Here is a 17,810-nt window from a genome sequence, read left to right as displayed (position 1 = left end):
CCAAGTGAGCAGGCTGCAGTAGCAGGGACATGAAATTAACCCTCCTGATAGAAAATATCATCAATCCAATGAAGAAGTTATACAGTAGTGGATCAGATAATAGTGATGATCAATTAACTTTTCACACATACAAAAAGCTCCCTAATTTTCCAAATACGTAGCTGAAAGAATGGAAAGTCTTATAAATTTAGCTTCTTCAAGGTTGTTTTTAAGTCAGGAAGACCAAATATGTACTGTAAGCCTTCTACAGAAAATCTTCACACACTGCAGCCGCCCAAGACTAGCCTTATTCCTTTAGTGCAGTAGTCAAACACTTTCTACTTAGGCACTTTCTGCCTTCCATCAGCATGCAGACAAAACATGAAAGAGCTGGACCAGTAAAAAGAAAAAGAAATAGTCACAAAGTTGATTGTTACGGGACACCTAGAATGAAAGATTTCTCCCTTGAAAATAAACTTTGCAGGAACTTTCTGGTTGTTCTTTGCTACAAAGAAGGTTCTGTTCTTGCTGAAGTATCGGAAAAAGAACAAAAAGAGAGATGCCCTTAGAAAAAAATCTCTGCTTAGGAGTCTGCAATAAATTTGCATATATCATGCAAACACAAAGTCAAGTAGAAAGCTTTGAAGAAGTACTGCACACCAAAACGGCATTCTGTCATTTTCCTGAAGACACTAAAACTTCTGCAATGCATTGTTTATGCTAGGGCAGCTATTTTTTGCTATTCGTTTTGTTTGTAGTAGCTACCTAAAGTTCTCTCTAGGCCACCATCTGGTAAGGTTTTACAAGAGATTAAGGGTAAAGATTTAACTTGGTGGACTGTATACGCTTGTCTGGTTCAGCACATTGTACAGACTGAGCAACTTCTTGATAGTGGGCTGCCTAGACAGACTGGACTTACAACTTTGATCAAAGTAATACATATTTAGGCTGTAGGAAAAACAGCATTTTTCCTTACAGGTCAAATTTCTTGCTCCTGATTTGTCTTCCCAGAAGCTCCCTGTAAACGGAGAAAAGCACAGAAAATTCATATTCCGTAACCTGAGCCTATGGAAATATGAACGCAGATCATTGGGATTGACACACGGGAGCCCTGCTGGTATTGGCTTTTAATTACTTCTGCAGCCGGCTTTCTGGCAACCTAACTGTGATTTCACAGAACGCCAGCTCTGTGTTCTTCCATTTTCGCAAGGGTGAGAATTTTCCACCTATGTTCAATAACTGTGGCATGCATATTGGTTCAAAGTATTACAGAGATCACTGCTGCATTCAAATCAAAGCACTTTTATTTGCAATAGGAGATGCACTCTTTCCTCTAAGCAGGCAGCAGGGACAAAGTTATCTTCCCTACATAAAATCTGACCAAAGTGTGCATTTTCAACCAATGAGCGAATATTACTTTTCGATATACATTGTGTAGCAAGGTACCTGACAAAGGTGGTGAAAAGTTTTCCCTGACAAGAACTTCAAGAAATCAGCTTTCCTCAGAGTTTATTTGTGAAAGAATTTTGAGAGAAAAAAACCCTCAAAACTCAACTAGAAAAACAAAAATCCTAGGATGCTTTGTGCAAACAACTTAATATGGAATTACTCTTCCTTCTCATACCTCAGACCAACATTTAAATAAATCATAGCTAAGTTGAAAAGGTGATTTGCCATTCGGAAAACAGTGAAAAGAACGGGAGTCCACCTAAGTACAAACGTGATCCTCTGACCCCCAAGAGCTGTAAAAATCAATGCCGGCAGCAGATAGTATTTGAATCAGAACAGAATCTCGGTACATCAACACTTTTTATTCACGTACCACACTAGGGAAATGCAGCAGCATCACCAAAAAAGTATGAAGACTGAAATTATGTGCTGTACAGATCTGACAAGATAAGGGAGGTTGCGGTTTGGGATTTTTTTTTTTTCCAGGCTCTCCCCTGAGCTGTAAGCGCTGCAGGCAGAGCACAGTGACGAAATTCAGACTACAGGGCCTCTCCTTTCACACTTTAACGTGAATAAGAAGTGTGGTTGCAAAGCAGCCTGTTTCCAGTTCTTCTCAACTCTACCTTGGCGGGTACAGAGAAAATCCAAGCAGAGGTGACATTAAAAGATTAGAGAAAAGGCAAGGTTGCCGATCTGAAGAAAGTTAATTATGCTTCAGTTTTGGATTTGTTCTGTACAGGTGCACCCAGGCACTTTTGAGCTGAGTTAAGCATCCAAAGCAATACATTTCATTAGTAAACTTCACAACTGTAATGACTGCTTAAAGCTCACAAAAATAAAATAATTTGGTGTATTTTCAGAGAATAGAAAGATTCTGACTAAGACACAATACAGGTCATAATTGCAGGACTGTTATTAGATGAGAAGGCAGGTATCTGCAAACTGCAAAAAAAAAAAAGAAAAAAAGCCCACTAACAAAGCAGTTTATATTTTCTAGGTAAACTTTCTCTAAGATGCATATACTGATAAATCCACCAGATTAAACTACAATAGCCAATATGTGACACAGTTAATTCCCCTTCTAATATGAAAATAACTTGGTTGTGGATAAGGAAGAAGACATACTCAGATCAATATGGGAAGATTTGACTAAAATCACTAAAAGAAAACAATTACTAAAATATTAAATATTCATACATCTGTTTTCCTGAAATAACTTTTGAATAGTGCATATTCACTTTGAAAAAGGCATAACTTGTTCAGATCTGAAGGTTACACAAAGCAGCTTAAAAAAAAAGCAGTATATGAAAGAGAAACAAGTTGAGAACCTAAAAAAGAAAACAAGAGGAAAGGAGGAATTTTATTATTCTAATAATTTTAAATCTAATAAAGTATATTCACTATGAGAACTGCAAAAACAAGATTTGTGGCAAAGACTTTATCAGATTCTTCTTACTTTGGCTGGCATCATTCAAGGAACAAATCCATCACTGAATAACAACAAGGAGCTTGTTGCTTTTTAAATGACAACCTAAATGATTTGTCAGGGAAAAAACACAAAAAAATAGCCTAGAAGGCTAGGCTAATCCTGTTAATTATGGAGATGAAGGCCTCTGTAACAGAGAAAAGAGAAAGTCAAATGATCCCTGCTTTTCCAATGGCAGACAATACAATATCTCATATAATTCATTTGAAATGCTGTGTAACAGGCACATAACAGACAAAATTATAAAGGAATTGAGAGGTCCCTTAGAGACTTTTGAAAATGTTACCCCTGCAAGTGCAATGACATTCCCCCTCTATCCACGTCAGTTCCATGAAATGCAAGTTACTAAAAAGAGAAGGAAATTCAACACTATGTGGCTAAATAAGACTGTAACAATTAAACAGAGGGGTCTGTAACAATTAAACAGAGGGGTCTGTAACAATTAAACAGAGGGGTAGGAGGGATATCAAAGTGGTTATCACTGTCAACCCAGGAAAAACAGGGAGCTTCAGCTGAACAGTCTGAAGACCCACAAGATGTCTGCAACAGGAGATAACTTTCAAGAGACTCGCACACGAAATACACTATCAGAGAATCCAACGGATACGAAAACTACTCCAGCCCATTTCTAGCCATATGAGATGCTGCAGGCACGCTCTGAAGTCCTCAACAAGCTTTCATACCTTCAGTGCTTCAGATTTGCAGAGTACAGTTTTGTTAACAGAGAAAAGAACACCAAGAACTACGTTCTCCACTCAGCGTGCTCTCAGACTGATGGTGCACTGGTATCTGCAAGGCAAAACTTGGGCTTTGTCCAAGTTGATACCCAAGCTATTTATCTCCTTGCCACGAGATACTATGTAGGACAGCCAAACTTTTACAGAAAAAATACGTACAGAAACCATTACATGCTTAATTTGGTATTTTACTGCAATTGCTAGTACATGGGTACCCCACTACAACCAACATAACTAATGTTAGTTCCCCCCCCCCACAAAACATGTGACACATTTAATAGTAATAATTATCCAAATAAATGCATTTTTAGGTTATGGTAGCTTTGCTTTTTTCTTTTAAAATTATTTTATATTAGGACAAACACTCTCAGTGCAGATTCTTTACCTAGAAAGGTATGGAAGTCTTGTCACAATCAAGTCCTGTATCTCCCCCTTCCTTGTAGTCTGAGCTTCTGGATCTAGCTGCACTCAGAACTTGCAGCCCCCCTCCGCTCCGGGGAACAAAATACTGCCCGTCACCTCTTTCATTATGGATTGTGTCTCCCACTAACACCTAAAGACAAACAAAACAAGGCCAGGACATGATTTCAAGCACTGGCCTGTGACTGCCATACTGCAACTTTTAGCAGGTTTCCCGAGACAGCTAGTACTCTTCCAGAGGATGCCCAACCTATTTGCCAGGAAACATCCCCAGAAGACAGAGAGGACATAGGTGTCTTACTTGGAAGGGGTTGAAGGCAGTTCAGGTTTGGGAAATATGAGCTGGATCTCAGTACCAGAGAATTACCACCTGTGGTAATACCAGTTCTGAGCAACCTCTCCGCAGAAAGTAACCCCACTCGCTCAAACAGTTTGAGGTTCATTTGCATTAATTCCTCTCTTCTGTCTTAATACTGCTGAAGTTGTACAGCTAGACTGTCATTTTTCAAATGGTGCCAAGGCCTTTTTTTCTTCTAGGCACAACTGACAGGTAGTATTAAAAGAAATCTGGGGAAAGCTCTGAGGATACTGTAGAGAGAAGATCCCAGATGTATGTACAGTGCAAGATTTTCAGATGATCCAGCTATGCTACACTCATTTTTTCTTAAAAAAGCATATTTTTGACATAAATATCTGTCTCAGAACCAGATTCCTTGTTTACATAACCCAAGAGAAGTGGGCAGGAAGACATGAGAGTAGCGTTAATGTCTACAACTGTATTTTTCTATTGTGGCCTTTTAGTAGATAGTTATGTATAACCCTCCCATCCCCATCCACAAAAAATCCTTTTGACAAGCCATCTCTTAGATCAGTCTACAGTTGGGAATAGTTGGAAAGGAAGGAATTATGCTTCTGATGCATAAGAAAGTACAAAAAAGCAGAGCTCAAATCTGCTTCAGAAACGTCTTCAGAAGCATTCCCTGTTTACGTACGTCCATCATCAGGCAGAGCATCTCTCAACTTCCCAGCACGAAACGACCAGTGATTTTTTAAACATTATTTCCTTAAGCGTATACGAATAGGCAGAGAAAGGAAAATACCAGTTTATCTCATCTCCTCCTGCTGCTCAGTCTTCCACAGTATTTCCAGCCTTAGACACAGGTGTTTCTTTCACTGCATACACTGTATTACCAAATAAAGGAGCACTACAAGTCCCCCACTTATCCCTGTTCTACCCAAATGACACCACAGCTACGAGGCTATGCACAACCTCTATCATCATTGAAACTTGCATTTTTGATATACATGCTTCAGCTACTACTCCAGATTAACGTCACAGCTCTAGCCACAATGTTGAAGAAACAGTGAAGGGTAAAGGCACGGACTCTACAGCATACCAAAACTGCCATTTCATAAAACAGCTTGGTCAACCTAACAGCTAACTTGCTATAAGGTAGGTCTTGCTCTTCCTTCTTTCCTTCCAGGTCCTGCATCAGCAAATGCATCTATGTTTCTGACCCAGCTCCAGGAGGTAAACTTTAAGAAAAATAACCATGTGCACAGAGCGTAGCTGTCAAACACTAGCTCCAGAAGCAGCGTATCACATCAGTGCACTTCCATGCCAAACTAATACTGAGACTTAGCACAACTGGAAAAGGATATCATAATTAAGTCTGTAACAAAGTGCCATTACTGCTTTGGCAACCTGAGCAGTATCTTACACTGCCGAAGTGCAAAGTTTGCACATAGCAGCTCAAATCAGAGCCCAAGCACAGTTCATTTGCTGCTCACTGGTGCAAATATGAGCAACATTTCTGGAAGAGCCTCAAGTCTAAGAGCAAAAGGGGACTTCTAGACCTGTACAGCTGAATTTAGCTCCAATGCTGCAACCTCCAGACGCAAGCGCATCTCACACAGGTATCACTGAAATCACAGGTATACAAATGAAGCAAGGAAATTAGTGCTGAAAGCCACACTTGATCTACTATTAGGTTGAAACTACAAAAAAAAAAAAAAAGAAGTAAGAAAACCCCACACCATTTACTTTACTGAACATATGGAACCTATTCTGTACAGATATCAATCAGAACACTACAAATCTTATTTTAAATTTGCACAGATGCTTTTTTGGTAGGGGAGCTGTGCAACATTTGTTACTAACAAGAAGCAAAACCGAATTAGAAATGGACAACCAAAACCTAAAGAGTAGCCAAAAATAAAGTTAACTTTATACAAAAAAATTAAAATTCTGATGTATTGAGTTTTTAACTGAGTGGATGATAAAGTGTCTTGATAATTAGCTTTAGAACCTCACATCTAAACACAGCTAATGTATAAAAAGTCCACGTAGGTTTGGAGCTCAAACCTACCTCCAGCAAGAGGGTTTTGCATATGCTTTCCTCTTTCCACGTAAAATTATGTGGTAATAATGGAAATAAAACATTGTAATTATTAAAAGATTAGTTAACTGCTCAATACACTCATGTAAGATTAATGTCACAGACAGGGAACACATGGTTAAATTGCTAAATTCATACAATTTGCAGCTGCTTTGAAAAACAGGCCATGGTATCTTCTCCAATATTCCAGGTGAGATAAAAAGAAGAACAAAGGGGTCAGAGACAGGGCTTACATTTAAAAAAAAAAAAAAAAAATACAGTCAAGCTCGGATCATCAGTCTTATGCTCAAACTGTTCAACAAACGAGACTCAGCAAACGCGAAAGAATTCAAAAGCCTAGCCCAGGTCTAAAAAACAGCTTGTTCTTCTTCCAACAAACAAACAATACACTTAACTCTTTACACTGTGTTTTGCCCAGGAAGGGCCTGCGTTCAGCAACTTATTTTTAGGTTAAAATTTTACTCCTACTTCAGCAGGAGCAGGGTGTTCTCAACACTGTGCTTCCAGAACAGACGCAGGAAGCTGGAATAAAGTAATCTTGTAATTTAAAACAAGCAACAAGACCGTCCTGCAACACATCCAAGTACAGCACAGCAATAAACATGCCTGTAAACTGCTGCCTGATTTCATCTAAAAAAAAAAAAAAAGAAAAGAAAAAAAAAAAAAAAGAGGATGGAGTTTTATTCTTAGCTTGCTTCCTTTGTGGACACTTTGCACTTCAGTTACAGGACGCAAGCTGCGAAGCCGAAGAGCTGCTGCGCGCGTCCCGCTGGCAGCTGGGATCTCAGATTAACACTCTGGCTGCAACTCGCGACTCGTTTCCATGGCAACGAAGACAAAGCCCGGCTAGGGCAGGCAGGGTGCCCAGAGCATCGCGCTGCCCATGCCCTGCCTAAAGTAAGTTCACACCTGCAGGTCCCTAATGCAACAGGAGGCAGACAGCACGCCACAGCCACGCACTGCCTTTGCTTCCTTAATGCTTCAGTTTACAACAACTTCTCAAGAGGACAAGAGAAAAACTGGTGGACACCCTCTTAGCTAAGCGGTACAAAGAACCTGGAACGCCCGACAGCATTAAAATTTTAGGCAGCCAATAAAAATATTTAAATAACTTTTCAGACTTGCCAGCATGCAAATACTTTTAAAATAGCTTTTCCCAAAGACTCTGATGTACTTACTACACTAGTACTGATGTACTTGCCTTACCATAAGGTACAGAGCTCATACTAGCTTTCTTCCTTACTTAGGCTCACTTAGCACTGAAGGAGTACAACATAGATACCGTCAACACACTCAGCTTCATCTGACCTCTGCTGCAAACACAAAAATGAGTTGTAAATGCAGGAATGTCTACATGTAATTTGACAATCCTATCTCTTCCCCCCACCCCAAGCCAAGAGCACTAACCACAGACTGGAAAACCAAACATCAAATACTTATTACTATTAGGAGGGGGGAAAAAAAAAAATAAGGCTACTAAGATCAAAGTAGAAATGACTGATGCCGAGACCTGCACATGAACCACATATCTCCTCTACATTATGCTTATATACATATACACTGGGGCACCAACCTGGAGCTAACTCTTCTGAAGCACTAGACTAACTGGAATGACAGACTTTTGAGGTAGAAATATGGACAGGGCTTGCTTAAAGATCCACGCACATTTGTGATTATCTCTGTTTTCATCACTGGATCAGAATCAACTCTATTTCTGTTAGCAGTTTAAAAAATATTTCAAGTATGTAACTACACCATTAATACACTGAATGTGAAAATAGAACAGCATATGGCAAAAGAGATTATAGGGATTAAGCAATTAAATCGCATGACTCAAACCTACATGATCCTTCAAATCTGTATTTTGCAGCGAGGTATATCGAGGCATGAGAAAAGGACTTCACCTAATGCAAACACTGGAAGCCAAACTTCTAAAAATAACTGATTTGTAAAGATTCTGCTGGGAAGGAACGTGAGATGTTCAAAACTTACAAGTTCAGGACACCTGATTTACTTCTGCATCTCTCCTTTTCCTTCTGTGCTGGATTTTTACAAACACCTACTACCTGTTGCAGAACTTAGTACAAGCACTCCCAGAGGACTGCAATCTGGCTAGTAAACTCTATACCCAATTATTATTTACTGGCTTAGGCCACCTAATATTACATTTTACATACAAGTTTATAGACTAAATTCCTGTTAATGTAAGAACACATGAGACATCTCACTGAATTCAAGTCTTCCCAAAGAGAATAAAATATCCAAGGGGCACTTTAGCAGGAGGAAGGCCTGTTTCTCAGACTGGGATGCAGAGGACAAACCTGAACACCTCAGTTCTCACAGAGGGGCAAACGGTTCACCTGCACATTTCAGGGAAGGAAAGAGGCTGCAAAAGCAGAGGTATCTGGAAACAAGCTCCTCCAAAAGGTGAGGATCCTGCTAAGCTTCATGCAACTGCCCTGAGATGGATCCTGCAGGAAGCAGGTCAGATTTATGCTCTCCAGGTTAGCACCTGGGACTCTGGGCATTTGTCTAAATATTATTTTAATTCATTTAAGTTCATTTGACTTCATTCTTTGAAAGCTATTGAAAAAAACGTCAAAGATAAAAGCAGATATAGCTTACAGGTATCATACAAATATGTGACTAGAGACATTTAAAATCTGCGTAAGAAATAGCTCTTAAATTATTAACATTATTATTAAATTATCAATTATAACAGAAAAAGGTGGTACAAAAACAATATAATCTTCTTCTACACAGTTATCGTTAAAACACCAAAATGAATCAGTAACACAAACTCATTCTTAGATTTAATTAAAACTTCACTTCAGCAAAATTTTAAATGCTAATATTATACAAATATATTTGCATTTTCTTTTAATGGCTAAATGAAACTAAAAGCATATTGAATAGTTGAATCAATTCAACAACCAAATCCACAAACACACATGCTTCCTCTAAAGCTCCTTTCTATGAAAGCAACCTCAAAATGCATATACGCTTCTTTTCCAAGATCTTAACTTCTCTTTCAGAACACGAGACAACTTAGTAGAAAAGGAACGGAAAGTTATCCTAACAAAACAAATGCAGTCTCAAGTCTTAACCTTCAGCTCACAAAGGAACAAGAAGTAACGCACAGCTGTAAAATATAACTGCCCTTATATATGACTTTACTGTATATGCATGGATGTGGAAACAAATCAAATTTATTTTAAGTTGCTAGGTTTCCATGACCCTTCCTAGCCTCACTCTCATAATAACGTAAAAACCTGAAGGCTTATCACAATACACAACATGCAGGCTGGAGAGCTATCTACTTTGGATTTAACATTAAATGCAGAGCAGTTTATGCTTTACTCTTACTTCATGCTTCTGAGCATACATTAAAAAAAATTCAGTCAAAAAAAAAAAAAAGCCTTAAATGCATCAATGACAGCTTTTGAAATATATAAGAGAAGTCATGTCAAACTTCAACCATTACCTCCTCCCCCACAAGGATTCAAAGAAATTGTTATCTCATGTGGAACTCCACACATTCCCAGGCTACACCGCATGCTACTAACAAAGCCCTCTGTATCATTTACTTCTAAATCGTGGTCTTGTTATCAACACCGGGATGAACACTTTGGCAGTAAGTCCTTATAAAAAAAAGGAAAACCTAAAGTTTATCTACCTACCTTGAGGAAAAGAATTGGGTTGCACTAAATAAAGGAAAGCATGGACTATTTTAAATAAAATTCCTATTGGTCCAGGTTCATGGTATGCACCCGTATCATAAGTCCTGGCAGGTACAAATCCAAAATCCAAAGTCCCAGGAGGCGGTTTGTATATAGGCTGAACCTCTGAAATAGTACTTCCACAAAACAGCAGCAGCAGCAAACAGAGTTCCACAGCCATAGCTAGCAGCATTCATAAAATCTGAGGTAGAGATGTTTGTTCCACCAAGTCTAGAAATCTTCAATACATTCACTTGAGGGTTAACTCTCTAGCCAAGAAAACATTGGTGTCTTCAGACCTCTTATTCTTAAACGTGTTCTTGCTTCAGAGTGGTACAGAAGCCTCTTACAGAAACCACTAAACACACCGTCTCTGGCAAAAAAAAAAAAAGAAAAAAGAAAAAAGAAAAAAGAAACAGCTCGTTAACAGGTGTGTGCGTGCAAATAGGGAAGGGTGAGGGACCCGCGCTCTTCTGCGGAAACCGAACACAGCGGTACTTGTAAAGGCAAGCTAGATGGGACAGAAAAGAAAAAAAGATTCAAGTTTGTGAATACAAGGGTCTGTTATATACACTGTACTTGAAACAGGGAAAAACAATTATGCACAATTCCAGGTCAGTGAGTTTTTAAAAACGACTGAAGGACAGCACTGGGCCAGCTACCACGGAAACAAACAAAGCAACAACATTTGAATTGTAGTTCTAGCAGAGTAAGGTGTCACGTCACAACAGTTACACAATGCATTTAATTAACAGTTCACTTAAAACACAACGCATCTAAACAGCCACCTGATGCTATTGTAGCCGATGGCAATTATTACAAATCACATCCTGAAGCTTCTTTAATGTTTAATCTAAAGGTATTTATAATACAACATGCCAGTTTGCAGAACTACCCTTTTCCTTCCCCTGCATGAGTCAGCAGAGGTGAGACAGGGGCCACAAGGGTCCCCAGCTAAGGCCACAGGTTCCACCTCCAGGAAGAATTTAAGCTTCCCTTCATTTTGCCATGACAGCAAAAGTTGGCTGCAGAAAGTATTGTTTCCATAATTCCTACTGTTGATAATAGCAATGTCCTTCTGGTACCCAAAACACTGAAGAGACGACAACTAATATACACAGAGATGTAAAAAGAACATATTTCTAGTAAAAAATGAAATACAGACTAGAGCATTGAACATTTTTTCCAGACAAAAGACAACCTGAGAAAAAAATATCCCCATATATTTTCTGTTACATAGCCTCTTTTTAAGATGGAATATAAAAGAGCAGAAACTAGCCCTCTCTTTCACTAAAAGAAAGCCAAGCTACTTAATGGGACTTGATTTTTCTAGATTCACTCACCTGCTCTGCCAACTACTCCTAATCTCCTAGGCATCCTCAAAGACTGGGCAAAAAAAATTTGTTCACCACTGAAAAGTAAAAGATCCTCCCTGACAGGTGAGGATGGGTCCCACTAATTATTTTCTATTAACTCAGAGCATTGCAAGGCTATCCTCAGGAGCCTGCACAGTCACTTCAGCAATTTTTATTTGCAGCCTGCTATAGCTGAGTGACATTAAGATGACTTCGAATGTGCTGCGAGTCTGCAAGACTCAAGCAGTTTTACCTACTGTCACTTAAAAAATGCAAGCAAAAGAAATCCCCAAGTTTCAGGCAAAACATCTGACCACATCTTCACCTACCTGGGGCTTGGTAAAAACCCTTCAGTTCTGCCTAGGCCCCAAACAAACAAAAGACAACAGAGAGGCCTCTGCCCCTTTTTGGCTTTGAAAGTTACACACACTCGATGAACGTGCCAGCTATTACTGCAGGACCCAGGACTTTCCTGTCCCTCCGGCTGGACTTCTAGGAAGGCTCTGTAAGAACCTACCAAATGCCACTAGCGGGGACGCTCGGGAAGTCACTGCCCAGGACAAGCCCCCCACCTCAACTGGGGAACACCCAGCACAGCAGCACAAACTGCCTTTGCTCAGGGTAGTTCTGCCTCTGTCACTGTTACCTAGTAAAAATACGTTTTTAATCCCCACCTTGGGCTTCAGACCATCACTTGCAAGAACAATAGCAATATAATGCAAACACCTCATAGCCTCAATCAGCCCAAACCTACACCAATGCTTTGGCTTCCAAGGTGCTTCCAGGTCAAAGATTTGAAAGACAGAAGACTTCAGAGTTAGTAGTAAAGTGAGACTTCATCTTTCCCATCCTTTATAGTCTCTGGTAAATCACAGACTACTTTTTTTGAATAAGCAACAGTAATCTGAGCAGCCTTGCAACAAACCACGTCATAGGCTTATTTACTACTCCTTCCTGCATTAAAGAATAGCTCAGGATCAAGAAAACCACATGGAAGACTACAAGACCAGACCAAAGAACTAGAGACAGTTCTGTTTCCCTAAAGTCCAGTCTAGTTACAAAGAGAAACTCAAAGCTAACTTTTCCCCTCACGACTATCGAAAAAAGAGAAAAGATTCAGAGGATTATTACTACTGATTGTCAGAATTATCCAAGCCATTTTCAAAAGCGGAGTGGTCCCAACCACTTTGTAACATGATGCTCCACACAGAAACGTAAGAACTTGGAACATATTAAACCATGAATAGTTTCATAGCTGAAAGAGCATGTTTTGTGAAAGAATAATGAAAGAATTTGTAAATAATGAAAGATAAATTTCCAGATCCAACATATCATTTTTGTTCCTTTAGTGTTTTCTTGAAACTAGTCTTCTTCAGCCTATAAGTTTTTTTTTTTTTTTTTTTTTTTTTAAAAGTAGAATTCTGTCTTCTATGCACCTGGCGCTCTAGGGCTGAACGCAGCAACTGTCAGACGCTGAAAATGCTTGGCTTGCATTTTATTATCAGATCTACAGAAACTCTATAGGAAAAAATATAACAAGACCAGAACTAAGAGCAAAAGATTATTTTTATTTCCTCTTAATAAAAGAGCAGTCAAGGTTGATACAATACAGTTCAACTTGTTTTTCTTTAATAAAAATAGGAAAAAATGTGAACACTTTCTGAGTAAAGTTTAGTTTTCTGGAGATTTTTCAAGTACAGTTCCAACAATTAGGGTCTGGATCCAGCACTTCAATGAGTCAGGAAACAAAAGTTCACACATGATGACCAAGCGTTAATTCCAAAAATTAAGGAAATACAGATATTATAATGTCTGTATTACACAGAAAAATAACACAGGGAAACATTAGGCATGTTTGTGGAAGATGAAATTGGAGAGGAAGATGACCTCAATAACTGGTGTCTTTATCAAGGCAAAGCTAGAAGACGGGGAATGTTTTCTAGAGTGTGTTCTGTTATGCTAGAGAGAGGATAGAAGAAGAGAAAGTAAGTAGAGGTTTTTTTGTTGTTTTTTTTTTTTAAAAAAAACCTCTAATCCAGATTTTAGGTTAAGGACAATCTAAAGGGGATCTAATTATACAACTAGATAAGTAAAGCGCTATCAAAAGGTCAAAACGTCTTCCCAATGCAAAAAAAAAAAAAAAAAAAAATTATGCCTGGTAAAGACATGAAGTCATACATCACCCAAGACAGAAAGCTGGCAGTTTTAAGACAAAGATGCTACTGAAATTGTAAGGACCCAACCTGTACTGGAGATGCAAACAATGTTCTGCAAAGCGGAGACATATAACCATCCTTCAACTCCAGAGACACCACTGAAGTCTCCAACTCTGCACAATTCCCATTTAATCCCTTATATAGCTGCATCACAGTATATCTAATCCTATAGGGCAATTTCTTCATGCTGTATGTTCTCTATACTCAGTAAAACACAGGTACATTTTTCAAGGATTTGTTAATAATGATCAGAAACTTGCATAAATGCTATTAAATCTGTAACTCAGGGTTCCAATGAGCATCCAATAGGTATTCAAGCAACCTACCTAAAACAACTTAGATGTGAAAAGCTGCCAGCAGTAACCCTCATCTTGATATACAAGAAAAATCTTAGTTGGGACTTCATTAGTAGTTAAATATTCTAGTTAAATAGCACTAAAAGGGGGAAATCTATCCATGAAATTTGTAATTGTGAGAGCTGCAAGAATGACATACATGCTTAAAAGATACATATACTTAAAGAGAATTATATAGCATTTTATGGCAATCTTCACTGCAGCATGGAACCAGCTCATTTCCTTAGAAAGGGTGCAACATCACTGCAATCAGTGAGCTTACACAGACTGCCAGTGCGTCTCTACCCAAGTTCTAGCAATGAGTGAGTGGAAACGAACTGTGTGCACCTTTGAAATGTTTTCATTAATTATTAACATGTCTGTTTCATTACTGTGTTTTTCCATGGGAAAAATGTGTCAACTACATCATAAGATATAAAACAGTGAAATCATTTAATTTATTTTCTGTGCGGGTTGCAAGTTCATCTTTAAAATACTAAGTATCTGCTTTTTATTCTCCATGTGTCACTGTAATATTCTACCTGCGCAAGTCAGTACACATAACTCTGGGGTTTCTGGCTGCTATCTGTGGACATCATCACCACCATTTCACCTAGCATGCTCCAGTATTATCACATCCTCAATATTAAATGTTTCTCATTTCATATTATAAAAAATGCAATGTTTTCCAAAATCAGTAAAGCTCCAGCAACCCCACTGTAAGTTTATAAAAAAGAGGGAGAGAACAAATAGTCTGAGATATACAGAAGTTAAGTAACTGCTGCATGGTACATCAACTCTAAATGGCAGAACTCAGAAACAGCATGATGTCCAGCCTTTGTTTTAACAGGGCTGGCCTCCTTCTATTTAACACTGCAACCCATGCAAATATAATATTGCAATGCAGTGATGCAACTGTGATTACCCTGTAAACCAGAATTCAGTCAACCAGAGGCTAGACAGCTAAAGCTGAATGCGGGAGCCCCCTGGCAACGAACCAAGATGGAAGAAGCTGTTGTCCAGAGGAAGCACAGGTCAAGGATCTGGCTGTTTGTTACATTTTTTTAATTAGTCATTCAAAAAATGCAAGTCTAAAATCGCCTTTGAGGTCCAAGTGGCAGCAACCACCAAAAGAATTAAGTGAATTAAACTGTTACAGCCACAAAATAGGAATTACAGGCGGACTGCAATTCCTAAAAATCTGCATTGAAAGAAAAAACAAACACACACAAAAACCACCTTCCCATTCAAGAGATATAATACAGTAAAGCCAAGCTAGATGCTGGCAAGTTAAAAAAGGCACAGTTCTCTGTTACAAAATCTCTCCTAAGCCTATCAACAATTACAACCTGTTGCCATAGGGAGAGCAGGGAGCAAGTAAACCTTAGTAAACACCAGGGACTGCAGAACAGAGCTGGGCAGCCCCGACAGAGAAAGCGCGAACCCCACACCGGGCAGCCTGGGTGCGCATCCGACATGCTTGAAAAGCAGCAGCGCTCGGGTCAGAAAAGCTGGATATTCGGAAGCCAGGAAAACTGTGAGCAGCTACTTAATCATTTGTTTTAAAAAAAAAAAAAAGAAGAAGAAGCTGTTTTACAAGTCACAGCAGTTTACAAACAAAGCATACTCGTAAAAATAAATTCCAAGAAAAGGAGGGAGATATCTTGCCCGGATCAGCAGGCCTGAGTTTTAGCTGACTGCCTAATCCACTAACTGGGAGAAGGAAAGAGGAAAAGAAGAAGAAGAAAAAAGGCAAACCCTCCCCAAAACCTAGGGCAGGTTCACCCTCGTGTTTCAGGGCACTCCCTCGGGACGGCACTTCCCCGCACCCCACGGGACACCTCACGCCCCCGGAGCCCTCCCGCCGGCAGCAGCGCGGCCGCCCGGCCACGGCCCCGCCGCCAGAGGTGCTCCGGCCACAGCTCGCCCTCGAGGGAGGTAAAAAAAGGGTTTAGTCTCCCGGGGTTTGCGGGCGCGCTCTGGCCAGGTGCGGGCGGAGCGGCGCCGCAGCGGGGCTCAGCCCCGCGCCTGCCAGCGGAAGGCGCGGCGGGGACGCGCCCCCCCCGCCCCAAACCCCCGCGGAGCCACCCCACCGTCACCCCCTCACCGTCACCCCCTACCCGGTCCCCCTCCGCCGCCGCGCACGGCCCGCGGGGCAGCAAACCCGGTCTCGCCACCGGGCTCTCCGCAGCCGGCGGAGCCGCCGCCGCCCGCCGCGCCGCAGCCCCTTCCCGCCCGGCGGGCCCTGCCCTTCCCGCCCGCCCGCCATCTCCGGCCGCCGCCCCGCGCCCCTCACCACAAACCCTCCCGGCGGCCGGCGCCTCTGCCCCCGCCTCGCGCCGCCTTTCCAGAGCCGGCGCCTCCGCTCCCCGCCTCCCCAGGTCACTCTCCCGGCCCCGCTCCAGCCCCCGCCGACCCCCTCCCTCGCCGGCCACCCCGCGACGCGGCTTTCCACAGCGGCTCCCCCGCCGCAGCTCCTGCGGGCAGAGGGACCCCCGCCCTCTCCGCCACTTTCCCGGCCGGCAGAGAAGGGCAGCGCCGCCGCCGCGGCCGGCGGGGAAGGCAAGGGGGAAGGAGGACGGGCCCCGGCCCCCGCCCCCACCTGCCGCCCTGCCGGCCCCGGCCAGGGCAGCGCGCTGCCCGGGGGCGCCCCGAAAAGCCAGCACTCACCGGCGCCGGGGGAGAGCGAGACGGAGGCGCCGGCGCTGCAGCCCGCCGGGACACGGCAGGGCACAGCCCACTCCGCCGCCGCCTCAGAGCGCCGCGGTGGTGGCGGTGCCGCCCGCGCCTGGATTGCGGGGGGCGGGCTCTGCCCCGGCCCGGGGCTGCGGGACCACCCCGGCGCGCTGGGGCCGGGGGAAGGAGAGGGGGGAGGAAGAGGAGGAGCGAGAGGGCTTTAACCCCGCAGGGGCCCGCCGGGCGGGCGAGCGGGCGGCAGCCGCCGGCGCCGGGCACGAAGCGGAGCGGAGGAGCCGGAGGCAGCGCCAGCGCCAGCCCCGCGCCCGGCGGGCAGCGCCAGCGCCACCACGGAGGCCGGGGGGCGGCGGCGGCGGCGGGGCTCGGCGACCTGTTGCTCGGCGGGCCGGGCCGGGCCCCGCGGGCCGTGGGGGCTCCCGGGGCGGGGGCGGCCCCTCGCTGCTGCCGCCTCCGCCGCGACCCGCAGCTAGCTGGGGGCGAACCCTGGGGCTCATTGTACAGCAACGTACGTTTCAAGGGCTCCTGCACTTTCCTCATCTGTTCTTTGTAATTTGTATTTGCAGCTTTCACCCTTCGGTTTGGTTCCTCCCATTGCAATATTGAAACGTAAGATACAAAAATGACTCCTGCCTCTCTTACTAAGCCCTCCGTTATTTCAGCATCACTGAAGGGAAAGCAAGAATTTACACCAGGCATCTTAAGTCATACTGGTTCCTTAGAGGTCCTTGAAATACCGGTGAAGAAGGCAGTTACCCTCCCTTTTAGATCCAGATGTTGGCAGGTAGAAAGAAATCAAAGCTAAAGCAGAAGACACTCAGGTTTTATTTTGTGTTACTAATTAACGCAAGTAATCGGTCTACTGCAAGTTAATGGCAAGTTCCCACATCACAGTTTGATGAGAAATGGCTGTAGTTTGCATAAACAAATGGACACGGACATGAAACGCGAGTTAAAGGAAAAAGATACTAGGATTCACAGAAAAATTTAAACTAAATCAAAATCAGCTCTGTTAATGGAG

The 17,810-nt window shown here is 42.3% G+C and overlaps 1 protein-coding gene across 10 annotated transcripts in view; it reads right to left on the bottom strand.

Annotated features, from left to right (window-relative positions):
* Positions 1-16,943, bottom strand: part of PROM1 (prominin 1) — a 65,820-nt gene extending 48,877 nt beyond the window's left edge. For 5 of the 10 annotated variants that reach the window (XM_009673284.2, XM_068943332.1, XM_009673290.2 and 2 more), the window contains exon 1: positions 10,151-10,521. In XM_009673284.2, coding sequence (XP_009671579.2) covers positions 10,151-10,382 — 232 coding nt within the window. In that variant the 5' untranslated portion in view covers positions 10,383-10,521. Of the gene's footprint in view, positions 1-10,150; positions 10,563-16,765 lie in introns of those variants that run through there. The other 5 variants (XM_068943333.1, XM_068943330.1, XM_068943327.1 and 2 more) reach the window with 5 other exon arrangements.
* Positions 16,944-17,810: the final 867 nt, after the last annotated feature.

The sequence above is a fragment of the Struthio camelus genome, chromosome 4, assembly GCF_040807025.1.
Source record: "Struthio camelus isolate bStrCam1 chromosome 4, bStrCam1.hap1, whole genome shotgun sequence".
NCBI classification, from domain to species: domain Eukaryota; kingdom Metazoa; phylum Chordata; class Aves; order Struthioniformes; family Struthionidae; genus Struthio; species Struthio camelus.
Note: the sequence above shows the minus strand (reverse complement) of the source record. Positions and strands in the feature narration are given on the sequence as shown.